General features: G+C 47.1%; 1 protein-coding gene across 1 annotated transcript; it reads left to right on the top strand.

Annotated features, from left to right (window-relative positions):
- Positions 1 to 20,976: 20,976 nt before the first annotated feature.
- Positions 20,977 to 25,431, top strand: LOC142254764 (protein RD3-like). Its single transcript, XM_075326031.1, has 2 exons — positions 20,977 to 21,281; positions 25,122 to 25,431. Exons 1-2 carry the CDS (start codon positions 20,977 to 20,979, stop codon positions 25,429 to 25,431), a joined length of 615 nt encoding a protein of 204 aa, XP_075182146.1.
- Positions 25,432 to 26,836: the final 1,405 nt, after the last annotated feature.

The raw sequence follows: 26,836 nt of genomic DNA on the forward strand, positions 1-26,836 counted from the left end.
GTACACAGAACCCTTGATGACTGCTGAGGAATTGAAGGTCCGAATGGTCACCTGAGTCATCCAGTTATGGTTATTTCAGTCTGCACAGGGGCCTTTAGGGAGTGCGCAGCTGAGACCTCTAGTCTGTACAAGAACCGAGCTGAAAACTGTAGTATGAGGATGGTTGTGCAGGGAGAGGAGGGTGCAGGGACACAGTGCTAGGACGTAGAGGGGCAACAGCGGACGTACTAGGGGGGCCAGTGCTGCAATATGGGCTTTACCACCAGAGCGCCATACTATCTAGTGGCCATTCTCAAGTACTGCAGCTCAGCTCCCATTCACTTCAGTGGGAGTTTGATAACCCCTTCATAAAATATGTACACTCCCTCACTCCCTCACATGTACAATACGTTAGCAAGGTTAATTGTGGGAGACAAATCTAATTAAGTGCATATCCCTGATGCTTGGCTTCTACTCAGTGTTCATTTAATTTACTGTATAATAGGATGAGCAGCTGCCCTCCTTCTGACTCGAGCTGCTCACCACAACGGATTATACCCCTTAATCGCTATGATAATAGAAAAGCCTCGTCTTATATCACTTCATTAGCAGTTTAATGCGGTTCTCGATAGGTCCCTAAGGTCACGCTAAGTAAACAGACCAGAGTGATAACGCTTTCCGTTAACCATACAGTATTTGCCATTTACTATTCTGTCAGTGATTTTATTATTGTACTCCCTAATAGAGCAAACTTATTTTATCTAATTTTCCACCATACTTTATACAGTTTATTAGGTTTCATTTATTTAATGTGAACCTTGTTCTTGTTTTTGCAGACTTTACATCTGTGGCCAGATAAATAATGATGTCTGATGTACTCCTTTTATTTTGCAGATATGTTTATATAGATACTCACTGTAGTACCCGGCGTTACTCAGGATAGTAACTAAGTCTCTCTCCCTCTCGCTTTCCCAACGTCCCTCTCTCGCCTTCTCAACGTCCCTCTCTCGCCTTCCCAACGTCCCTCTCTCGCCTTCCCAACGTCCCTCTCTCGCCTTCCCAACGTCCCTCTCTCGCCTTCCCAACGTCCCTTCCTCGCCTTCCCAACGTCCCTCTCTCGCCTTCCCAACGTCCCTTTCTTGCCTTCCCAACGTCCCTCTCTCGCCTTCCCAACGTCCCTCTCTCGCCTTCCCAACGTCCCTCTCTCGCCTTCCCAATGTCCTTCTCTCGCCTTCCCAACGTCCCTCTCTCGCCTTCCCAACGTCCCTTCCTCGCCTTCCCAACGTCCCTCTCTCGCTTTCCCTCCGTCCCTCTTGCTTTCCCAACGTCCCTCTCTCGCCTTCCCAACGTCCCTCTCTAGCCTTCCCAACGTCCCTCTCTAGCCTTCCCAACGTCCCTCTCGCCTCCCCCCCGTCCCTCTTACCTTCCCCCCGTCCCTCTCGCCTTCCCCCCCTGTCGCTCTCACCTCCCGCCCGTCCCTCTTACCTTCCCCCCCGTCCCTCTCACCTTCCCCCCCGTCCCTCTCGCCTTCCCCCCGTCCCTCTCGCCTCCCCCCGTCCTTCTTACCTTCCCCCCCGTCCATCTCACCTTCCCCCCCGTCCCTCTCACCTTCCCCCCCGTCCCTCTCACCTTCCCCCCCGTCCCTCTCACCTTCCCCCCGTCCTTCTTACCTTCCCCCCCGTCCCTCTTACCTTCCCCCCCGTCCCTCTTACCTTCCCCCCCGTCCCTCTTACCTTCCCCCCGTCCCTCTCACCTTCCCCCCCGTTCCTTTCGCCTTCCCCCCGTCCCTCTCGCCTTCCCCCCGTCCCTCTCGCCTCCCCCCGTCCCTCTCGCCTCCCCCCGTCCCTATCGCTCCCCCCCATCCCTCTCGCCTCCCCCCCCCGCCTCTCTCGCTTTCCCAACGTCCCTCTCACCTTCCCTCCGTTAAGTATTTTAGCTGCATCTTACAGTTCTAAAGTGGATGCAATTTAAAGAAAATCATATCCAATGTTTTGTTTTTTTTTGGGGGGGGGGTTACGCTGCAGAAAATGACCTGTGGTGCGTTTTTGTTGTTTTGTATTTTTATTTTTTTTTAATTCCGCAATATGTCAATTTCTCTTGCGGAGAAAGTTTTATGTTCGGATTTTTCCCCATGCAAAAACTTGCAATATCAAAAACTACATTCCCGCAACAAGTATTTGGTGAGTTTTTGATGTTGCAGATTTTCTGCACCTATAGATAAGGTTACTTTTTTTTTCATTAATTTTTTGGAGTGCGTTTTTGTTGCATTTTTGACTCCGTCATTTTTGTCTCTTTTGTTTTGTTATGCTTTGATTTTGATAATTCTTAGCGTTTGATACAGTCATGTTAGGATTAGATTAATTTTTGGTGCATTTCCGCAGTGGAAATGCTCAAAAAAAAATACTTGTGTTTTTATGTGTAGATTTTCCTCATATAATACAATTATTGAGGGAAAATCCGCACATAAAACTCAGCCCAATCACAAGTGAAATTGACATGCTGTTTATTCCACAATAGCACCGCAGGTCCATTTACTTAGCATTAAAAAAAGCCTAACAAACAAAAATATAAAAAAAAAAAAAAAGTGCAGTGGGAAGGAAATTTATATAAATTCAATCCACTTTGCTGGAACTGTAAGGGGTACTTTGCACGCTGCGACATCGCTACTGCGATATCGTCGGGGTCAAATCGAAAGTGACGCACATTCGGCGTCGGTAACTACGTCGCAACGTGTAAGGCCTAGATGCGCCGATAAACGATCGCAAAAGCGTCGTAAATCGGTGATCTGTGTAGCATCGGTCATTTTCATAATGTCGCATCAATGGAAGATACGATGTTGTTCCTCGTTCCTGCGGCAGCATACATCGCTGTGTGTGAAGCCGCAGGAGCTAGAAACATCTCCTTACCTGCCTCCACCGGCTATGTGGAAGGAAGGAGGTGGGCGGGATGTTTACGTCCCGTTCATCTCCGCCCCTCCGCTTCTATTGGTCGCCTGCCGTGTGACGTCGCTGTGACTCCGCACGACCCGCCACCTTAGGAAGGAGGCGGGTCACCGGCCAGAGCGATGTCGCAGGGCAGGTAAGTGCATGTGAAGCTGCCGTAGCGATACAAGATATCGCATGTGCGACGGGGGCGGGTGCTATCATGCTCACCATCGCTAGCCGATGCTAGCGATGTCGCAACGTGCAAAGTACCCCTAAGGCCCTGGCCTATCAGGTCGTCACAGGGTATTGTGCAACCTGCCCTTTTGCACAGTATCCACCCACCTTGATTTCGGATCCTGGTCCTTTAGTGTTACTAACAACCTAACCAATTAAAATCCTGGGAAACACTGCACACCATACCCACCAGACACACCATTGGGGGGCCTGAAGGGAATAGGGCCACCCAATTGGGGGTTGGTGAGAGGAGGTGGGAAGTGTCAAAAGTAGGTCAGTGTGTAGTGACTCTTGAAAGGAGAGGTCACGGGTGGGAGCTGTGCTTCTGGATCCTAGGTGGCATACGTTGGTTTGGGTCTGGTAGGAGCTGGAACCCCGGTCGCAGGAGATCGTGTCAAGGGGCACGGATCTGCTGAGGAGGGCAGCCAGAGGCCTTGAGCCATCTCCGGGCAGGGGCCAGGGTACGACAGGGTACGTGGACCCTAGGCTCGGAAGTAGCTTCACGCTTCCCGGTAATTTACCCGATGGAGGTGAAGCCTTCAAGATTCACCCCAAACCCGCTCCAAAATCGGGGTACTACCGCACCGATAGGATAGGACTTTCCCACACATAGTCCAGAAAAATCCCGAGCGTGAACCCTGAGAGCAAGCTCACTCCGTTAACCATACGGGTGAGCGGGACCCGACTAGTTCTATGCTAAACGGTGCCAAGGAAAAGGCAATGGGCCGGCAAGTAACACCAAGGACACGGATCCCAACGTGCTCCCTCCTGGCTGCAGCGGTGCTCAGAATTCTGGTTTACAAGCTGTCGGTGTCATTATTGCTGGACTGAGTGAGTATGCAGAACACCACTTTCCTCTCCAACGGCACCCCACAACTGTCCTCACCGGGCCCCGGGGCACAAACCCCCTACCCACGAAGGGGTTAAACACACCTTGCTGCCATAACACCGCCACCGGGCCTCCCTAACAGCAGTGGTGGTACCCTATACTTTACTACGCACCGTGGATGGCGTCACAAACTTTCCTAATCCCTTGTATATGCTCCCCCCACTCCTTTTAATTCGAGTGTCCGTGCGGATCCCCGGGTCCGGAGACCCCTCGAGCCATCGCGGTTCCGGATCCGAGCGGCTCGGCTGCTACTACGGGGCCAGTAGATCCACACAGTGCTCTGCTACTACGGGGCCAGTACATCCACACAATGCTTTTTTTTTTTTTTGAGAAATCTGCACCAATATCTTCATGCTTCTGAAGCCAGCAACATTTGAGATTTCTGAAGTGCTGTGCGCACATTGCTGTTTTTTCCCTTGCAGATTGCTGCAGATCTTGGTGCAGCAAATAATCCTCATCATGTCACTTCTCGGTGCATTTTTTTCCTGCATTTTTTAGCCCTTCCAGCCATTGATTTCAGTAAAAAAAAATGTTTGGCAAAAAAAATCACCAAAACAGCATGCGTTTTTGGTGCTTATTCGGACAGAAGGTGCATACTTGATACAGACATTTTCTGCATCAACTCTGCACCCTCTGGCAGAACAAAGCACCCAAGAAATATATACAGTTTTGGGGCAGTTTTTTTCCCCGTATGTTTTATTAGTGAAGTCAATGGCTGGAAGGACTAAAAAATGCAGGGAAAAAAAGACACCCCATCATTGCACTGACGAGGGACAAGCACCCCGAAACACTGTGTCTGCAAATTGGGATTCTGATCTGGCATATATATCCTAAGTTATATGTAAAGGATTGTTAAAAATCCACATTTAACTTTTAGAATCGCTACTTCCAATAGGTGGCGCTGCGCTAGAGTTTGTCTCCTGTCCTGGAGAGACAATTTGAATATTTTGCAGAGGGGCGTGGCAGCTATAAGTCCCCTTACTTTACTGGCAGCCAGACTGGCTTGCAAAGTCTCCATAAGGAGAATGGTGTTCCCCCGTGGTCCCCACAAAGCTTCTCATGAGCCAGATCAGACACCCCATACTTTGCACTGACGAGGGGCAAGCACCCCGAAACACAGTGTCTGCAAATTGGGATTCTGATCTGGCATATATATGCTAAGTTATATGTAAAGGATTGTTAAAAATCCACATTTAACTTTTAGGAACGCTACTTCCAATAGGTGGCGCTGCGCTAGAGTTTGTCTCCTGTTCTGGAGAGACAATTTGAATATTTTGCAGAGGGGCGTGGCAGCTATAAGTCCCCTTACTTTACTGGCAGCCAGACTGGCTTGCAAAGTCTCCATAAGGAGAATAGTGTTCCCCCGTGGTCCCCACAAAGCTTCTCATGAGCCAGATCAGACACCCCATACTTTGCACTGACGAGGGGCAAGCACCCCGAAACACAGTGTCTGCAAATTGGGATTCTGATCTGGCATATATATCCTAAGTTATATGTAAAGGATTGTTAAAAATCCACATTTAACTTTTAGGATCGCTACTTCCAATAGGTGGTGCTGCGCTAGAGTTTGTCTCCTGTCCTGGAGAGACAATTTGAATATTTTGCAGAGGGGCGTGGCAGCTATAAGTCCCCTTACTTTACTGGCAGCCAGACTGGCTTGCAAAGTCTCCATAAGGAGAATAGTGTTCCCCCGTGGTCCCCACAAAGCTTCTCATGAGCCAGATCAGACACCCCATACTTTGCACTGACGAGGGGCAAGCACCCCGAAACACAGTGTCTGCAAATTGGGATTCTGATCTGGCATATATATCCTAAGTTATATGTAAAGGATTGTTAAAAATCCACATTTAACTTTTAGGATCGCTACTTCCAATAGGTGGCGCTGCGCTAGAGTTTGTCTCCTGTCCTGGAGAGACAATTTGAATATTTTGCAGAGGGGCGTGGCAGCTATAAGTCCCCTTACTTTACTGGCAGCCAGACTGGCTTGCAAAGTCTCCATAAGGAGAATAGTGTTCCCCCGTGGTCCCCACAAAGCTTCTCATGAGCCAGATCAGACACCCCATACTTTGCACTGACGAGGGGCAAGCACCCCGAAACACAGTGTCTGCAAATTGGGATTCTGATCTGGCATATATATCCTAAGTTATATGTAAAGGATTGTTAAAAATCCACATTTAACTTTTAGGAACGCTACTTCCAATAGGTGGCGCTGCGCTAGAGTTTGTCTCCTGTCCTGGAGAGACAATTTGAATATTTTGCAGAGGGGCGAGGCAGCTATAAGTCCCCTTACTTTACTGGCAGCCAGACTGGCTTGCAAAGTCTCCATAAGGAGAATAGTGTTCCCCCGTGGTCCCCACAAAGCTTCTCATGAGCCAGATCAGACACCCCATACTTTGCACTGACGAGGGGCAAGCACCCCGAAACACCGTGTCTGCAAATTGGGATTCTGATCTGGCATATATATCCAAAGTTATATGTAAAGGATTGTTAAAAATCCACATTTAACTTTTAGGATCGCTACTTCCAATAGGTGGCGCTGCGCTAGAGTTTGTCTCCTGTCCTGGAGAGACAATTGGGAAAAAAAGAATCACCCGAACAATTGACATGATGAAGATTATTTCTGCATCAAATTTTGCAAGGAAAAAAAAAAACACAACATTGGCACAGCACTTCAGAAATCTCATAGACTTTGCTGGCTTCCGGAGAGGTGTGCAGATTTTGGTGCAGATTTTGGTGCTTATTTTGAAAAAGAATAAAATAAAAAATATATAAAAAAACACAAAGTGTGCACAAGGCCTAAGATGCTGCTTTTTGTTTTTTTTTGTGCACAGAAGATATTCATGTGCAAAGAGTGGCAAAAAGCTCATCGTAGGAACTAAACCTAAGGGTACGTGCACTTGTTACCCATTTCTCGCTGGTTTTGTTGCGGAGGGTCCTGCACTTCTCCTATTTTACTAGAACTGTTCTTCAGTCACTGAAATTTCATCAGCAAAATCAGCAGGGAGGCCATTCATCCTCAGATGGGGGCGATATGTGTCGTTCAACATCATTTCTTGCATAAGTCACGCTGCAAAACCACTTATAGCGTTTGTTTGCAAATTCATGTTGCGCCCCGTTTGCTGGTAATTAACAATATTCCACGACTGTAAGGGGTACTTTGCACGCTGCAACATCGCAAGCCGATGCTGCGATGCCGAGCGCGATAGTCCCCGCCCCCGCGGCGATATCCTTGTGATAGCTGCCGTAGTGAACATTATCGCTATGGCAGCTTCACATGGACTCACCTGTCCTGGGACGTCGCTCTGGCCGGCGACCCGCCTCCTTATTAAGGGGGCGGGTTGTGCGGCGTCACAGCGACGTCACACAGCAGGCAGCCAATAGGAGCGGAGGGGCGGAGATGAGCGGGATGTAAACATCCCACCCACCTCCTTCCTTCCGCATATCCTATGGAAGCCGCGGTGACGCCGGTAGGAGATGTTCCTCGCTCCTGCGGCTTCACACACAGCGATGTGAGCGAGGAACAACATCGGACCGTCGCGTCAGCGTAATTATGGATTACGCCGACGCTGCACCGATGATACGATTACGACGCTTTTGCGCTCGTTAATCGTATCATCTAGGCTTTACACACTGCGATGTCGCATGCGATGCCGGAAGTGCGTCACTTTCAATTTGACCCCACCGACATCGCACCTGCGATGTCGTAGTGTGCAAAGCCCTCCTAAGTCTTTTAAGCTAATTTCTCTACAATCTGATTGATACCTGGTGTGACAGTCGGATCACGGGGCCTCGGCTGATTCGTATCATAGTATCATAGTTTTTAAGGTTGAAGGGAGACTCTAAGTCCATCTAGTTCAACCCGTAGCCTAACATGTTGATCCAGATGAAGGCAAAAAAACCCCAATGTGGCAAACAAGTTCCAATGGGGAAAAAAATGTCCTTCCTGACTCCACATCCGGCAATCAGACTAGTTCCCTGGATCAATACCCTGTCATAAAATCTAATATACATAACTGGTAATATTAAATTTTTCAAGAAAGGCGTCCAGGCTCTGCTTAAATGCTAGTAGTGAATCACTCATTACAACATCATGCGGCAGAGAGCTCCATAGTCTCACTGCTCGTACAGTAAAGAATCCTCGTCTGTGATTATGATTAAACCTTCTTTCCTCAAGACGTAGCGGATGCCCCCGTGTTCCAGTCGCAGGCCTAGGTGTAAAAAGATCTTTGGAAAGGTCTCTGTACTGTCCCCTCATATATTTATACATTGTGATTAGATCCCCCCTAAGCCTTCGTTTTTCCAAACTAAATAACCCCAAGTTTAATAACCTGTCTTGGTATTGCAGCCCACCCATTCCTCTAATAACCTTGGTCGCTCTTCTCTGCACCCTCTCCAGTTCAGCTATGTCCTTCTTATATATCGGTGACCAGAATTGTACACAGTATTCTAAGTGCGGTTGCACTAGTGACTTGTACAGAGGTAGAACTATATTGTTTTCATGAACACTTCTACCTCTTTTAATACATCCCATTATTTTATTAGCCCTGGCAGCAGCTGCCTGACACTGTCCACTAAAGTGAAGTTTACCATCCACCCACACACCCAAGTCTTTTTCTGTGTCTGTTTTACCCAGTGTTCTACAATTAAGTACATAATCATAAATGTTATTTCCTCTACCCAAGTGCATGACCTTACATTTATCTACATTAAACTTCAATTGCCACTTCTCAGCCCAATCCTCCAATTTACATAAATCTCCCTGTAATATAAAATTATCCTCCTCTGTATTGATTACCCTGCAGAGTTTAGTATCATCTGCAAATATTGAAATTCTACTCCGCATGCCCCCAACAAGGTCATTTATAAATATGTTGAAAAGAAGCGGGCCCAATACTGACCCCTGTGGTACCCCACTATGAACTGAGACCCAGTCCGAGTACGTACCATTAATAACCACCCTTTGTTTCCTATCACTGAGCCAGTTTTTAACCCAGTGACACATATTTTCCCCTATCCCCATTATTCTCATTTTATGTACCAACCTTTTGTGTGGCACCGTATGACCATAGACAATCTATTGATATAAATTGTCCACATCAGCGTTTATAACTAATGGCATCGGTAACACATGTTCCCTTCAGGTGCTCTGCATGAGGCTCCCAAGCTCCTGGCAGCTGCAGATATGACTGTGCACCAATGACACCGGGGATTACAGGACTGATCCATATGACTGTCAATCAATAGGCACATGGCGAAGCATCACTGCTCCTTGGCCTGCGGGACAGGGTCATGTAACAGTCACTCGGCTCAGCAATCAACACTGTGGACTTTGAAATAATTCAATACCGCCGGCATTTGTCACATTTCACACTCATATTTTCCACCTGATTGCTCGATTAGTTTTTATTAGTTATTGACTGTCTAAACCGTTCCCTATAACCTCTGCCGCTAGGTGGCGACGCACTTGGAGTGCCAATAGCGCTGGGGGATGCAGGTGCAATCATGTTTTATATTAGTCTCCTTATGACTTTTTCTGCACCCTGCAGCAAAACTATTATTTGTTTATCAAACACCCCAGCAGCTACTTTTCGCTGCCAGTTATAGTTTATACCTACCCTGGTCATTTATTTTTTTTGTCCTGTATCTCCTGGTGTTTAGTTCATCACCGCAGTTCCTTTTTCTGTTTACCCAACTGCCTCACAATTCTGTCTCTGACCTCTCGGTGACTACCTAGCTTTACAACCCTTTTTTTTTATGCCAGCTTGCTTCACTGGTCAGCAGCCACTTTGTGGATATAACCCAGCTGGCCCTTCATATTTCTAGATCCCTGTATAGTGGTCAGGTGAAATCCAGGGTTCCCCTAAAACCTGCTAAAGCCTGTCCATTCAAGCCCTATTAAAAGCTGGTAGGCTACCACAAACAGACCTCCATTACAGACTGTAAGGCGGGCTTTGCACATTATGACATCGCATGCCGATGCTGCGATGTTAAGTGTGATAGTCCCCGCCCCCATCGCAGAAGCGATATCTTGTGATAGCTGCCGTAGCGAACATTATCGCTACAGCAGTTTCACATGCCCTCACCTGCCCTGCGACGTCGCTCTGGCCGGCGAACCGCCTCCTTACTAAGGGGGCGGGCCGTGCGGCGTCGCAGCGACATCACACGGCAGGCGGCCAATAGCAACGGAGGGGCGGAGATGAGCAGGATGTAAACATGCCGCCCACCTCCTTCCTTCTCATAGCAGCCGGGAGGCAGGTAAGGAGATGTTCCTCGCTCCTGCGGCTTCACACACAGCGATGTATGCTGCCGCAGGAACGAGGAACAACATCCTACCTGTCGCTGCACCAGCATTATGGAAATGTCGGAGAATACACCGATGATACGATAACGCCGCTTTTGCGCTCGTTCATCGTATCAAAAAGGTTTTACACACTACAACATCGCATGCGATGCCGGATGTGCGTCACTTTCGATTTGACCCCACCAACATCGCACCTGCGATGTCGTAGTGTGCAAAGCCGGCCTAAGCCTATGATATTTATTGTAACTGCATCCATTGTGTGTTTTGTGGGGGTAAGCCACTTTATGTGTATGCTTGTTTGTTGTGATGAGTGAGCACTACCATGCTCATTACCCGTAACTAGTGATGAGCAAGCACTACCATGCTCGGGTGCTCAGTACTCGTAACTAGTGATGAGCGGGCACTACCATGCTCAGGTGCTCGGTACTTGTAGATAGTGATGAGCGGGCACTACCAGCTCGGGTGCTCAGTACTCGTAACTAGTAATAAGCAGGCACTACCATGCTCAGGTGCTCAGTACTCTTAACTAGTGATGAGCGAGCACTACCATGCTCGGGTGCTCAGTACTCGTAACTAGTGATGAGTGAGCACTACCATGCTCAGGTGCTCAGTACTCTTAACCAGTGATGAGGGAGCACTACCATGCTCGGGTGCTCGGTACTCGTAACTAGTGATGAGGGAGCACTACCATGCTCGGGTGCTCGGTACTCGTAACTAGTGATGAGTGGGCACTACCATGCTCGGGTGCTCGGTACTCGTAACTAGTGATGAGGGAGCACTACCATGCTCAGGTGCTCAGTACTAGTAATGATGAGTGGGCACTACCATGCTCGGTACTCGTAACTAGTGATGGGTGAGCACTACCATGCTCAGGTGCTCAGTAATCATAACTAGTGATGAGCGAGCACTGCCATGCTCAGGTGCTCAGTAATCATAACTAGTGATGAGCGAGCACTACCATGCTCAGTGGTGCTCGGTACTCGTAACTAGTGATGAGTGGGCACTACCATGCTCAGGTGCTCAGTACTCGTAACTAGTGATAAGCAGGCACTACCATGCTCGAGTGCTCAGTACTCTTAACTAGTGATGAGGGAGCACTACCATGCTCAGGTGCTCAGTACTCTTAACTAGTGATGAGGGAGCACTACCATGCTCGGGTGCTCGGTACTCGTAACTAGTGATGAGGGAGCACTACCATGCTCGGGTGCTCGGTACTCGTAACTAGTGATGAGCGAGCACTACCATGCTCGGGTGCTGAGTACTCGTATCTAGTGATGAGCGGGCACTACCATGCTCAGGTGCTCAGTACTCGTAACTAGTGATGAGCGGGCACTACCATGCTCGGGTGCTCGGTACTCGTAACTAGTGATGAGCGGGCACTACCATGCTCAGGTGCTCAGTACTCTTAACTAGTGATGAGGGAGCACTACCATGCTCGGGTGCTCGGTACTCGTAACTAGTGATGAGGGAGCACTACCATGCTCGGGTGCTCGGTACTCGTAACTAGTGATGAGGGAGCACTACCATGCTCGGGTGATCAGTACTAGTAATGATGAGTGGGCACTACCATGCTCGGTACTCGTAACTAGTGATGGGTGAGCACTACCATGCTCAGGTGCTCAGTAATCATAACTAGTGATGAGCGAGCACTGCCATGCTCAGGTGCTCAGTAATCATAACTAGTGATGAGCGAGCACTGCCATGCTCAGGTGCTCAGTAATCATAACTAGTGATGAGCGAGCACTGCCATGCTCGGGTGCTCAGTACTCGTAACTAGTGATGAGTGGGCACTACCATGCTCAGTGGTGCTCGGTACTCGTAACTAGTGATGAGCGGGCACTACCATGCTCAGTGGTGCTCGGTACTCGTAACTAGTGATGAGTGGGCACTACCATGATCAGGTGCTCGGTACTCGTAACTAGTGATGAGCGGGCACTACCATGCTCAGTGGTGCTCGGTACTCGTAACTAGTGATGAGCGAGCACTACCATGCTCAGGTGCTCAGTACTGGTAACTAGTGATGAGTGGGCACTACCATGCTCGGGTGCTGAGTACTCGTATCTAGTGATGAGCGGGCACTACCATGCTCAGGTGCTCAGTACTCGTAACTAGTGATGAGCGAGCACTACCATGCTCGGGTGCTCAGTACTCGTAACTAGTGATGAGCGGGCACTACCATGCTCGGGTGCTCGGTACTCGTAACTAGTGATGAGCGGGCACTACCATGCTCAGGTGCTCAGTACTCTTAACTAGTGATGAGGGAGCACTACCATGCTCGGGTGCTCGGTACTCGTAACTAGTGATGAGGGAGCACTACCATGCTCGGGTGCTCGGTACTCGTAACTAGTGATGAGGGAGCACTACCATGCTCGGGTGATCAGTACTAGTAATGATGAGTGGGCACTACCATGCTCGGTACTCGTAACTAGTGATGGGTGAGCACTACCATGCTCAGGTGCTCAGTAATCATAACTAGTGATGAGCGAGCACTGCCATGCTCAGGTGCTCAGTAATCATAACTAGTGATGAGCGAGCACTGCCATGCTCAGGTGCTCAGTAATCATAACTAGTGATGAGCGAGCACTGCCATGCTCGGGTGCTCAGTACTCGTAACTAGTGATGAGTGGGCACTACCATGCTCAGTGGTGCTCGGTACTCGTAACTAGTGATGAGCGGGCACTACCATGCTCAGTGGTGCTCGGTACTCGTAACTAGTGATGAGTGGGCACTACCATGATCAGGTGCTCGGTACTCGTAACTAGTGATGAGCGGGCACTACCATGCTCAGTGGTGCTCGGTACTCGTAACTAGTGATGAGCGGGCACTACCATGCTCAGTGGTGCTCGGTACTCGTAACTAGTGATGAGTGGGCACTACCATGCTCGGGTGCTCGGTACTTGTAACTAGTGATGAGTGGGCACTACCATGCTCTCTACTCGTAACTAGTGATGAGGGAGCACTACCATGCTCAGGTGCTCAGTACTAGTAATGATGAGTGGGCACTACCATGCTCGGGTGCTCGGTACTCGTAACTAGTGATGAGGGAGCACTACCATGCTCGGGTGCTCGGTACTCGTAACTAGTGATGAGGGAGCACTACCATGCTCGGGTGATCAGTACTAGTAATGATGAGTGGGCACTACCATGCTCGGTACTCGTAACTAGTGATGGGTGAGCACTACCATGCTCAGGTGCTCAGTAATCATAACTAGTGATGAGCGAGCACTGCCATGCTCAGGTGCTCAGTAATCATAACTAGTGATGAGCGAGCACTGCCATGCTCAGGTGCTCAGTAATCGTAACTAGTGATGAGCGGGCACTACCTTGCTCGGGTGATCAGTACTCGTAACTAGTGATGAGCGGGCACTACCATGCTCAGGTGCTCGGTACTCATAACTAGTGATAAGTGGGCACTACCATGATCAGGTGCTCGGTACTCGTAACTAGTGATGAGTGGGCACTACCATGCTCGGGTGCTCGGTACTCGTAACTAGTGATGCTCCATGCTCCATGCTCGGGTACTTGTTAAGAGCAGTTAGATGGTTGAATGGGCTCAACTCAACCACCCGAGTATAATGAAATCTTCTGGAAAAATGCTCGAGTCCACCATTGACTTCCATTATACTCGGTGGCTCGAGTTGCACCCATCTGACCATCCAACTGCTCTTAACGAGTACCGAACACCCAAGCAAAGTAATGCTTTATCATCACTACATCTTTGGAGCGGCCTAACTAGAAGCTTGTTGTCCCCAATGGAAAATATCAAGCTTTGATGCCAACTTACTGGTCTTTAATAGTATTGGTCTTCTCCTATTTGCTAAAGGGACCTTTTGGGTCCCCCCAAGCCTGGGTGCAACTGCAACCTGTGCGTCCATTATAGTTATGTCTCTGATAACTCAGCTGTTCCTCTAACAAGCACAAGCCACAGATATGGAATGCACAAATATATTCTCCCGTGCTGCAAGTGCCACTGGTAACTTGACTTGCAGGCCAGAACCTTCATTCATCCGGATGTAGGATTTTTCCTATTTATGGTTTATAAGCTGGAGATCAAAGTTTGAGAACAACGCACAATTTCATAAATGTTGCGGTCATTGTGTCGTCCTATGTGATTATATCCTAACGAGGAATCTCGCAGTATTTTAATCTGATTTCATGAATTGAATTTATTCCAAAGCACATAATAAAAAATGTAAATAAGAAATTATTATTGATTATATGTTTTTGTTATTAAAATCTAATAAAAAGAAGGTTAAAAAAAAAAAGAAATTAAAAAGACTGATCAAAATTAGAGAACCCTTTCAGATACCTGCAAGTTACTGGTGTTAATCTGGCACCTGGTGCTAATTTCCTTAATTATCTGACAAACCCTATGTAACTGGCAGCCAAACGTTCCAGTTTGCACTGACTTTGCGAAAAAATGGTGTACCGTTCCAAAATGACTGAAACCCTCCGGCAGCCGGTTGTCCAGATGAAGGCCAAAGAAGTGACTCTATCAGCCAAGGCAAGAGAAGTTGGTCGTTACAAGTCTGTGATTTTGAGAATATGGCTGGAGTTCCATTTGCATATGACTCGTGTAAGTCTCGCATCAGTATCACCTGGCACGGCCGCACACTTTCCGGAGACAAGCGCCTTAGCTGTTTGGAAATACATGCAGCTGACCCGCTCCTGTCAGGAGAGTGTGCTGCCGTGCTGGGTGATACCGATGCGAGACTCGCACGAGTCATACGCAAGTTGAACTCCGGCCTATTGCACCTTTACAACATCAAGTCTCCCAAGAGAGCTGGTCACCCTCGAAAGACAAATGCAGGAGAGGACAAGATAATGCAGAGACTCTCCATGAATAATCGTTTCAACACTGCAGCTGGAATTGCTCGCCAGTTCAGCACTGAACATGGCAAGGATCTGTGTCGTCATACAGTGTCACAACGTTTAAGAGCATTTGGACTGAAAGGTGAGGAGCATGTTCTGTGGACAGAGGAGAAGTGGTCCACAGTTCATTTTAGTGATGAAAGCAAGTTTAATTTATTTGGGTCTGATGGGAAACATTATGTTTGTTGACAAACTGGGGAAAGACTGAACCCAAAGTGTGTTAAGACGTCAGTGACAGGTGGAGGAAGTGTCATGGTTTGGGGAATGTTTTCTGCAGCAGGAGCTGGACCTGTCATACAGCTACTGATTGGTGACTGTTAACTTCAGAACATTTAGCTATCTTACTCTCTGCTACAGTCATTGCTGTTCTCTAATTATGATCTCACACACCTGCCAAGATGCATGCACAATCAGGAGGTATCATTAGAATAGTGCAAATGTGGCACAATACCTGAAGATTGTGCACGGATCTCGACAGGAGTGTGGGGTCATAATGGCTTCAGCACAGGTCACCTGTGACGCCAGATGTGCTTATGTGGCGCCCAGGGATATGGGGTACTTGGTTCCGGGCGGTATACGTCTTGGGAATGTCACGGTGGTGGCCGTTGCCCGGTTCCTTGCCCTGTTCCTTGCCCTGGGCCCTTTTTGTAATGGGGGTGTATTTACAGCGGATTTAGGTTAGTGTTCATATGTGATGCCACTTGCGGTGTTGCGGCTATATATGTGGAGCCGCCGCTGCAGAATGGCACTAAAGGGGCAGGTGGTAATTGCAGCCTGGATGGTAGGCCCTCCACAAGCAGGGCTGGACCCCAGAGCATGGGTGTTGTGACGGGCGTCGGAAGAAGGTAGCCTACACAGAGGTATAGTGCAACTGGTTTTTACTCACTGCTGGTAGGTGGTAACAGGTTACCCGAGGCCGGCTGGTTTCGCCTCCAGGTCCCCTTCGTCCCAGTGCCAGTTTAGTAATCTGGTACCTTCTTCCCCTGCACCTGTCTCTGGTAATTGGGTCCCCGTGGCGTAGAGCAACTGGGTTGTCCCTGTCTGGTGGTTTCTCCAGTTCTGTCCCCCTGATGGTAGTGTGAACCCTGTGGGGTTGGAGTCTCTAGTCCTGTCCCCTGTTCTCCCTTTGTTACTGAGGCTTTGGATTTTTAGGGTCAGCGAGGTCCTTCATGGTCCCCTCACTGTGCAGGTGTTAACAGGTCGGCTTCAAGCTCTTTTCTGTCCTAGGGTCCTGTACCCCGTTGGTGCGTAGTTCTGGGATTACTCCACCGGCAACTACTCTCCTGGGTACCAGGTCACCGTCAACCCGAGTCAGGACGTCACTTTGCTTCCACCTTCACTCCTTGCCTGTCTCACACTTGTCTTACTAGTCATCACAGTCTGCCCCTCCCACCTGGTCAACTAGTGGACTGGTTTGGCTCCACCTCTAGACGGAATCCATTGGTCCAATCCTAGCTAAGTACCATTGTATGGGGGATTCTTGGGGAAAAACTGGGATTATCTGGGTTTTTGGTGTTACCGGCACTGGTCTCCCGGGGTTCTAGGGGGTAGGTCCTGCATCCTTGTGGGGATGTAGAAAACTTGTACCACCCTGATGGCTTCAGGGGCGCTACATTTACCGCTGCCAGTAGCTTGTGTACTGAGCAGTAACTGTAGCTGCTCCATGTATGCCATTAAAACAAAAAACCAGCAGCTCCCAGGAGGAATAAAGTTCATTTTCTACCAGTAGCAGTGCTTTCAGTAAGGAGACTGGACAGCACTATAATGCTATTTACCTTATATCTGCAGGTTATTATTGTTTTGGGGGGCATTACCGGTTCCCTTTAAGTTTTGCAACACATACATAAATACATTTTTATAATAAAGACCTCATTACAAACATCATTACGAAGTCTCTAATTTCTGTTACAATATCACAAATTGTGTAAATATGCCCCAGTAAGAGAAGCAGTGGACTAGCGAGGTCCGCTACTATTGTGTGTACAGGTTATATAACACGTTCGGTGTCTTGCGGTGAGGATTATGCTGACTGGGTGGAATCCCCAGATTACAAAGTATTAAATGAAGCTTTAAAAAGTAGAGCTGGTGAAAAGACAGTAGTGTGGGAGATAGAAGAGGAGCAGGAGGGGGGACCGGAGACTACGAGGAACACAAGACCGCTAGCAGAAGACAGAGAAAGTGGGAATATAGAACACCTGAATCTACAAGTGACCAAAACAGAGGATAAAATCTCGATAAGGAGCTGTAACACCTGAATAAGAGAATTTGGCTGCGGAACATTTCAGGTATTGATCTGTCTACATCTTGATTGTATAGTGTCAGTATTATGTAGGTCATTTACTTTTAAGAATTGCTCATGATAAGTTCAGGTTCATTTGTTTATTTATATTTTTTATTTTTCAAAGACTAGTTTTTATTAAGTTTTAAATGGACAAGGAAAATATGAAAGGGAGCAAGACAAGAGAGGAGACAAAGGACCTGATAAACTAATAATAAGGGCTCATTCAGACGTCCATTTGTGTCCACCTACGAGAAAAACAGACGGATTTTTGGATCTAACTTTGATCAGAGTGTGTTCCGATTCCCATCCGTTTTAATCTACATGGAAAAAAAAAAGTTTTTCCATTCTGATAGACATTTGGATATCATCTGAGTGCTATCTGTTTTTTTTTTTTTATGGACTCAAACGTGAATTGCCGATTTTGATCAGACCTTTGGATCAAAATTGGACATATCTCTGCAATTTTCTGCTCACCGCATGGTCCTCAAAGAATCACGGACATGTCAATGGACCGTAGACTCACAGGTACACGTTCTATCCGTGAAAATCAGGAATAGCACTCGTATGCAAAAGTCTGACATTTGAATTAGGTCTTAAGGCTATGTGCCCACAGTGCTTTTTTTTTTCAGCACAAAGAATGCATGTCTTGGCAGGAAAGAGATGCTTTATTTTCATGCTTTTATTTTTTTCATGCTTTTTTTCCATGTTTCTTTTGCTTTTTTCTCATGCTTCTTTTCATGCTTCTTTTATGCTTCTTTTCATGATTTCTTCTCATGCTTCTTTTATGCTTCTTTTCATGCTTTTATTTTTTTCATGCTTCTTTTCATGCTTCTTTTATGTTTCTTTTCATGCTTTTTTTCTCATGCTTCTTTTTATGCTTCTTTTATGCTTCTTTTCATGCTTTCTTCTCATGCTTCTTTTCGTGCTTTTATTTTTTTCATGCTTCTTTTCATGCTTTCTTCTCATGCTTCTTTTATCCTTCTTTTCATGCTTTTATTTTTTTCATGCTTCTTTTCATGCTTTTTTCTCATGTTTCTTTTCATGCTTCTTTTATGTTTCTTTTCATGCTTTTTTCTCATGCTTCTTTTTATGCTTCTTTTCATGCTTTTTTCACATGCTTCTTTTCATGCTTTTTTTAATCATGCTTTTTTTCATGCTTTTTTTCATGCTTCTTATCTATTGAGATAGGGGGAAAAAAGTCATTCTCATAGACTTTCCTGGAATATGTTTTCCTTGCTTTTTAGGCTATGTGCGCACTTTGCATTTTTTCATGCGTTTTCGAAGCGTTTTCAACTGTAGCGTTTTAATGCCAAATGCATGCGTTTTGATTCTCCAGCAATGCCAATGGGAAATTGGGATTTCTTGTGTCCACAATGCTGTTTAAGGCCTCTGCCACACTTACGTGACAAAACGTACCATTTTTGTCACGTACGTGTTAAAGGGGTGGTTTGATCCGTGTGTGCCGTGTTTGTGGCACGCACGTGTTCTCCGTGTGTTATACGTAATAACACACGGAGAACGGAAAGCCCCGACTTACCTACTTCTTCCGGTGCTGTCTGCGGTGCTGAATGTCAGTCTCCGCCCCAGGCCATGCCCCGCTGACGCTACTTCCGGCCCCCAGTGAAGGAGAAGCGCTGTTCAAATTCACTGGGGGACGGATGCAGGGGACAGCCGCGGCAGAGACAGCAGGACTCGTGGAGGTGAGTATGTGTTTATTTAATTTTTAACATGTCACGTGACTTTCTCCGGCGCGTGTCACACTGACCCGCATCCACACTACATCCGAGTGGTACGGGTGCGGGCCGTGTGACACCCGTGGTCCCGGAAAAAAACTGACATGCTGCCGTTTTGAAAAAATGGACACACGTAAGTACGGAACGGACACACGTTCCGTTCCGAAATACTTACGTGTGTCCTAATCATTATGATTACCTAGGTCCCCGTGTGCACGTGTCTCCGGTACGTGGAAAAAAAGGCACACACGTTCCAGAGACACGTGAGTGTGGCAGAGGCCTAAAACGCAGCGGTTTTGATGCAGATAATTGTCAAAAACTCTGCATTTAAAGAAGGAGCATGTCAATTGTTTTTGCCATTTGGGCAGCGTTTTGCTAACATTGAAGTCAATGAGAAGTTGCAAAATGCATTCTACATAAAAATCCTAGCGTTTTACATGCTTTTTTGATGCAGAAAACATGCTTTTTTGACAAATTAAATGCATGCGTTTTTGACATTATATTAAGGGCATGATATGTCCCTTTACACACACACATAGTCCGACAATTAAATTTATGAAAATCAATAATTTAACGTTATTTTATACATAAATATTAACACACAGTTATCATTTTAATAAAATTAGCTATTTTGTGTATGATTTTAATCATGATATTTGTTATCAATTTTTTCCCTTTTTTTCATAGTGTTTGAATGTTGAAACTTTATTTAGTAGTGTATTTGTCTTCAAAACGCATCTGACTTTAAGCAGTGAAAAAGCATGTAAATTGCTGTAAAAACGCAAGCGTATTTATGGCGTTTTTGTGGTCAAAACCAAATTTGGCAAAGACCATTTCTGCCAGGGGATGCGTTTAGAACTCCAACTACCTCGACGCAAAGTGCGCACATAGCCTTATTGATTAAAAAAAAGCTAGAATAAAGCATGAAAAAAGCCCTGTGGGCACAAGGCCTAAAGGAAACCTTAGCTTGAAGGAGAAAATAAGACACGATTCATTGAAACTCACCAGACAGGGCAAATGTGGAGGCAAAATACTGGAGAAGACAACTGCGTATATTAGATTCAAAATGACTATATAATGTAGTCTATCCTGCCGATCCTCCAGACGAATAGATGTGATTTTTTTTCATATATCATATACCTATCCTTGGACAGGTTAATTTAAATTGTAGGCATGATTCTAAATCAATGTCATCTAATCGATCCATCGTATATAGGATCACTGTGCATTTCTCCCTTTTGGAGCAGAGGTAATTTGCATCACCATATTGGTGCATTCGTAAAAACTTTGGATGGCGCTAAGGTCACTGGGATCTTGTCCTGCTTCATAACATGGAGAATGGTTATTATGGGGTTATATGGCACTCCCAATGAAGACTTAATCTCAGGATGGGACATTAAGTTTTATTACTCAAGTTTACACAAGTATTGCAATACATTATACCTGTCAGTATGACACTGACAGAACACCTGTTAGACCATGCTGCTGGCATGGTCTAACAGGCCACCGTAGCCAGCTAACCTGGAGATCGTCATTTGACCTTGGGTTACATTGGCAACTGTCAGGCGTGATCACTTTGTGGGGGTCCAGATCAGGTGGGAGAGGGAGTGCATTCCCTCTCTCACCCTCCTAAATGCTACGATCACTATTGATTGCGGCATTTAGGGGGTTCAACAGCCAGGGGCAGTGAGGGAATATGAGCTTGTCTATTTTTATCGTAAATCAAGGCATTTTTGTTTGTTTTTTTAAACCAGGTATCAAGAATGTTCCTGGCATCACTTTTTGGCTGGAATGACCCAGATGGGTCTACAGTGAAGTTAGCTCCCAGGAGCAGCGCAGAGCTGGTTACAGAGACTCTAATGTTAGAGTTGGGATCTCACCTAAAACGAGCCGAAAAGCAACAGCGAGACCGTCTCATCGAATATCGACGAGTGAAGAATGGAGTAGACTACACATGGCTAGCATCGGTCCCACGCCAAGGCTATGAAATCAGCCCAGGTGACCAGCTGGAGCTCAGAGACATTTGTTCCAAAATTAGCCCTTCTCAATGTGGCCCTGTCATTCTCAGGTAAGGAATCTATACACCTATACTGGGTTATTGAATAGAAGAAGGCGCATCTGCAAGGAGTTTGTATGTTCTCCCCATGTTTTTGTGGATTCCTTCCAGATCCTCCAGCTTCCTCCTGCACTGCAAAGACATAGTGATAGGGACCTTAGATTGTAAGCCCCAATGGAGACAATGACGTGGGTTTCCTTTGGGTTCTCTGTTTTCCTCCCACTCCCCAAAGACATAATGATAGGGAATTCGGATTCTGAGCCCCAATGGGGACAAATGTGCCGCCCCCGTGCCAGCAGTCGCCGCTGCTCGGATCCGGATCTACGGTACGGCTCGAGGGGTTCTCCGGACCCGGGGGTCGCGCTGACACTCCGAATGAAGGGGGGACGTATTTATATGGGATTGGTTGTAGAATGTCTGTGACGCCACCCATGGTGTGTGGTGAGATGTAGCACCACCGCTGCCGTTGTGGGGTACCCGGGGGCGATGAGATGGCAGCTTGATGTTATCCCCTCCGTGGGTAGGGATGGTGGCCCCGGGACCCAGTGTCTCTGTGCTGAGGATAGTGGTTGCAGAGGCCGGCGCACCCGGCCAGGCCGGGGATGTTACTCACGGTCGAATAAAGCACACAAGTCCTGTGGTAAACCAAGGTGATGGTGGCCGGCTGCCGCAGACGGGTGTATCTGATCCCGCACCCGGGCTGGTAATCAAAGTGTCTCTCCTCTGCACTCGGTGTGTTGTAGGCAGGACTTCCCCAGTCCTTTGGTTGGGAGCCGTGCCCGTCTGACACTGACCCTTGGGATCTACGGGCCCTGGCGGTAGCCCTATCCCTCTCGGTGGGTGGTTGTCTACTTTTCGGGACTTAGGTTGAGACAGGACCTAAAATCCTGCCCTCAATTGGTTAATTAGCTAGGCCGTCGGTGCCGGTCCTGGCTTCAGGGTCCAAGTACCCCCTCTGTGCACACGGTTTCCGGGTCGGTTCTCCGGTGTCAGTACCGGCGGGCTACAACCCTGACCCGGTCCACCTCGGATCTCTGGCAGCCGTCTTCCCGTCTCCTGCAGACTTTGGCTACCGTCTGCCACCTAGCCAGCACGTCAGGGCTCCAACCCTGACGTCTCTCAACTTCAAAACCTAAACTTGAACTCAGACTCAACCAGAACTGACTGTTTTCCCGCCCCGGGTTCTCTAGACCCCTAGGTGGGCGTTCCCAACCGCCTGGTCCTGCCCACTTGTGTGTCTGTCTTACGCTAAGGGGAGTGACTAGGGTTTCAGGTCGGCTGCTTTAACCCCATGTGGGAAGTGTGTTATGCGGGGGCCTACATGTACCTATACCTGGTTTTCCAGGGCGTTACACAAAGATGGGGGTTTTCTCAGAGTTCTCTGGTTTCCTCCACTCTCTAAAGAAATGGTGATGGAGAATTTAGATTGTGAGCCCCAATGGGGACAATGATGTGGGTTTCCTGCGCGTTCTCCGGTTTCCTCCCACACTCCAAGACATACTGATAGGGAATTTAGATTGTGAGCCCCCATGGGGACAATGACGTGGCTTTCCTCTCACTCCCCAAAGACATAGTGAAAGGGTGATTAGATTGTGAATCCCAATTTGGACAATGACGTGGGTTTCCTCCAGGTCCTCTGGTTTCCTCCCACTCTCCAAAGACATAGTGATAGGGAATTCAAATTGTGAGCCCCAGGCGGGACAATTACATGGGTTTTACTTCAGGTTCTCCACCTTTCTTCCACATTCCAAAGACATAGTGATAGGAAAGTTATATTGTGAGCACCAATGGGAACAATGACGTGGGTTTCCTCCAGGTTCTCAGATTTCCTCCCACTCCCGCAAGGACATATTGATAGGGCATATAGATTGTGAGCTCCAATGGGGACAGTGATGTGGGTTTCCTCCGAGTTCTCTGGTTTCCTCCCGCACTCCAAGGACCTAGTTATAGGGACCTTCGATTGTAAGCCCCAATGGGGACAATGATGTGGGTTTCCTCCCACTTCACAAAGTCACAAAGACATCGTGAAAATTATTTAGATTGTAAGTCCCAATGGGGACAGTGATGATGTCTGTAAAGTGCTGTGGAATATCATGGCAGTATAAAAATGGAGTGAATCAATTCTATAGTGGCCGCGCTCCCCGTAGTGATGATTTTGAAACCTCTTGTCCACAATTGGAATTTATCGTTCAAAAAAACATTAAACATACGGAAATAAAAAAACAGATACCACTTTGTTAGGAAAATATTAGAAAGAGTATTCCTTAAATATTGCAGCCGGAGGATTTATCCCTTCACCCTACTGGGGTAATATGCATAAGTAAATATTTCTGGGGTCCATCATGGACATGTGATATCGGGGTGTATATTGTAAAGAAAATCCAATTATTATGGAATAAGAGGGTCCCAGACCATTCCTTCCCAACGTCTACACATTAGTGTGTGCCAGGAAGGGTCAATATGTATGAAGAAAGAAAGCAGTCGTAACAATAATGCGAAAAGCGGATTTGTTATACCTTTTCTAATACCAAATAGATATTGGTAGAAAAAAGTGTATAAACAAAAGTATCTCGCCAATGCCAAAACTTTTAGATATAGTAACAAAAAAATGTAGAAATCTATAACAATAGGAATTAATAGAAAGGTTATTTTTTAATGTAGAGAGTCAGGTATAAAGAAATTGATAAAATGTATGGAATATTTGGAAATTGCATGGGAACATTATGCTTTTAGTAAGATAGGTGTAACGTTCGTTGCCGGAGGTGGTGGTACTGCGGCGACCTAAGTGAACCCACTGGACCACAGGGGACCCCGGGCCTACCCTTTTAGTGGGAGGGGCTTAACTAAGCGCCCACCATGAGGCAGACACCAGGTGCTACTCCCAGGGACCAGGACTGTGGCAGCTGGCCCCCAGGCAGGGGCGGACACAGGAGTAGACAGGGTTGGGTCTCAAGTGTAAACAGGGACTACGATGTAACAAAGGCAGAAGGCACAGCCAGGGCAGGCAGGCACAACCGGGATGGATGGTTGCAGTCTCTGATGTGGCAAGGGCCATTGGGGTAGCCGAGGCTGGAGGCACGGCCGGGACAGACAGGCACAGTCTCTGGTGTGGGGAGGGCCACCAAGGTAGGAAAGGCTGGAAGCACAGCTGGGACGGACGGGCACAGTCTCTGGTGTGGTGAAGGCCACCGGGTAGCTGAGGTTGTAGGCACGGCTGGGATGGACAGGCACAGTCTCTGGTGTGGTGAGGGCCACCGGGATAGCTGGGGCTTGAGGCACAGCTATGACGTACAGGCACAGTCAGGACAGACAGACAGGGACACAGGCACTGACAGGACAGGACCGATAGGCAAGGAACCAACAGGACTGAATGGACGGGACAGACAAGAGGACCTGACAACTAGCTAGCTGGAGTACTGGACACTGATTAGCTAAGCTAGGGCATTGATCAGGCAACACCCCCAGTGGGAGCTTGCCTTAAATACCCAGTGCCTCTCAGAAATAGGCTGAGAGGCGCTGGGTATTAAGAGAGGGGCAGCGGCGCATGCGTGCGCACTCCCTAGGAGCAGTCCCGAAGATACTGTGACACGCGTACAGACTCCGGGAGCTGGGGGGAGGAGACCCCAAGTGGAGGTGAACCAGGGACACCAGGCAGCGTGGAGGGACCTGGCTGCGGTGATTAGTCAGAGCACGTCACTGAAACAGAGCAAGGAGCGCAGGGATGTAGCGTTACAATAGGGCTCAACATCATTCATTTTTACTTGTATTTTAGCATGATCGTATATTGTGTAAGTGATGGAAACTATTGCATGATCGCACAGACCAGTAACGGTCTTTTGTCTTCCTGTACAGGTTCCGTAGGCTGATGTTGGAGTTTGAGCCCGAGGTTACGGAGATCCCCAGGCTCTTTCGGTCGGTGCTTCAGGATTTTTTGACTCAGGAAGAGGAACAACGAAAGATGCAGGATGGTTGCTGGGAGAAGCGCAGAAGAGCCAAAAGTCTGGCCACATTCAGCTTCAAGCCTCCTCGTCTACGGGTCAATCCCTTCCAACTGGAAGATACACACAACTCGGATACGGAGAGTGAGCTGGTGATTGCTGGGAGAGCAAGAAGCAAAAGTATGCCGGAGTTTAGCATGACCAGAGAAGTGCATTGTGACTGAACTTTATATACACAAGAGTCTACTGCCCAATGTACAGATCAAGGGCACATTCCCAAGAGGTTTCTGTCAAGTTAGACCTCTTGGGAAAGGCTTTTTGTTCTTTATCGGATCAGCTCCTGTTTTTGGATGCAAAGATGTAACACTGATTAAGTAAGGTCATCCGAATGCACATTAGACATCCCCTCATCAATATCCTTGAATACAAATAAAGACAAAGATATTGACTACTGCCAGGTACGACCGGGACACATTTGACATGGATGGCGACGAACTGAAAGTTGTAAAGGAATTCAACCTACTGGGATCAATGATCACTTAAGATGCATCGAGAACACCGGAAGTCAATAGGAGAATAGCTATGGGTAAATCAACAATGACGTCACTGGACAAGCTCAAATTGAGGAACATTTCACGACTCGTACATAGTTTGGTCTTTTCTATAGTAACATATGGATGAGAAACCTGGACGATAAAGAATCAAGTCAGACTACGAATTAACTCCTTCAAAATGTGGTGCTGGAGAAGAATGTTATCAATACCATGGATGGTAAGAAGAATAAACAAATCAATATTGGAACAAATCAAGAAAGACATGTCCCTCGAAGCAAGGATCTTCAAGTTATGACTTGCCTACTTTGGACACATCATACAAAGAATGGAATCACTGGAGAAGGACATCATGGTCGGAAGAATATAAGGAACAAGGCGAAAAGGAAGACCAACAACCCGAAGGCTTGATACAATCAGGATAACGTTGGAGAAGAAACTGGTGGACCTATCTAGGCTGCACAAGATCGATCTTCCTACAGTTTTCATCCATCAAGTCGCCATGGCTCAAGATCAAGGTGAAGTCCTTTAAAAGAAAGATACCACCCTGAAAATGTCTTCTTAGTATGGGAGATGACGGACATCTTCCAGCACTTCACTGACTACCTTTTATAAACTTCACCTTTATTCTTATAATTCTGCTAAGCCCCAACATTAGGTCAATGAAGGAGCCATGTAATATTAATTTTTTTTCTCGCTAATCTAGCACCATCATATCATGTTATCATCACTGTCCCCATTGGTGCTCACAATTTAAATTTCTCCTCAGTTTCTTTCGAGTGTGACCCTTTTGTGTTTTGTCAAATGAAATCAGGACGACCTCTGTAAATATACCAAATCCATTCTGTGTTTTTACATAAATATCATCCCATAAGAAACAGAAATCTTTTAAGGTTTTGTTTTTTTTCTTAAATTGTACATTTATTTTTATAGTGGGCAAGACAATGGTTGAAAAATATATTATTGTCAGAGTGTGCAACTGTTCCCAATAGGAATAAGAAATCCAACATGCCCAATCCTTCTTTCCCGACAACTTAGGATATCCCCATAAATGTTAAAAAATCAGCAGGTTTAGGTC

This window comes from Anomaloglossus baeobatrachus, chromosome 10 (assembly GCF_048569485.1).
Source record: "Anomaloglossus baeobatrachus isolate aAnoBae1 chromosome 10, aAnoBae1.hap1, whole genome shotgun sequence".
Lineage (NCBI taxonomy): Eukaryota > Metazoa > Chordata > Amphibia > Anura > Aromobatidae > Anomaloglossus > Anomaloglossus baeobatrachus.

Excerpts from the sequence above, each read along its gene's own strand:
- LOC142254764 (XM_075326031.1), top strand. The coding sequence starts at position 20,977 with ATGTTCCTGGCATCACTTTTTGGCTGGAATGACCCAGATGGGTCTACA. Across the intron at positions 21,282-25,121 it reads TGTGGCCCTGTCATTCTCAG|GTTCCGTAGGCTGATGTTGG; the intron begins GTAAGGAATCTA and ends CTTCCTGTACAG.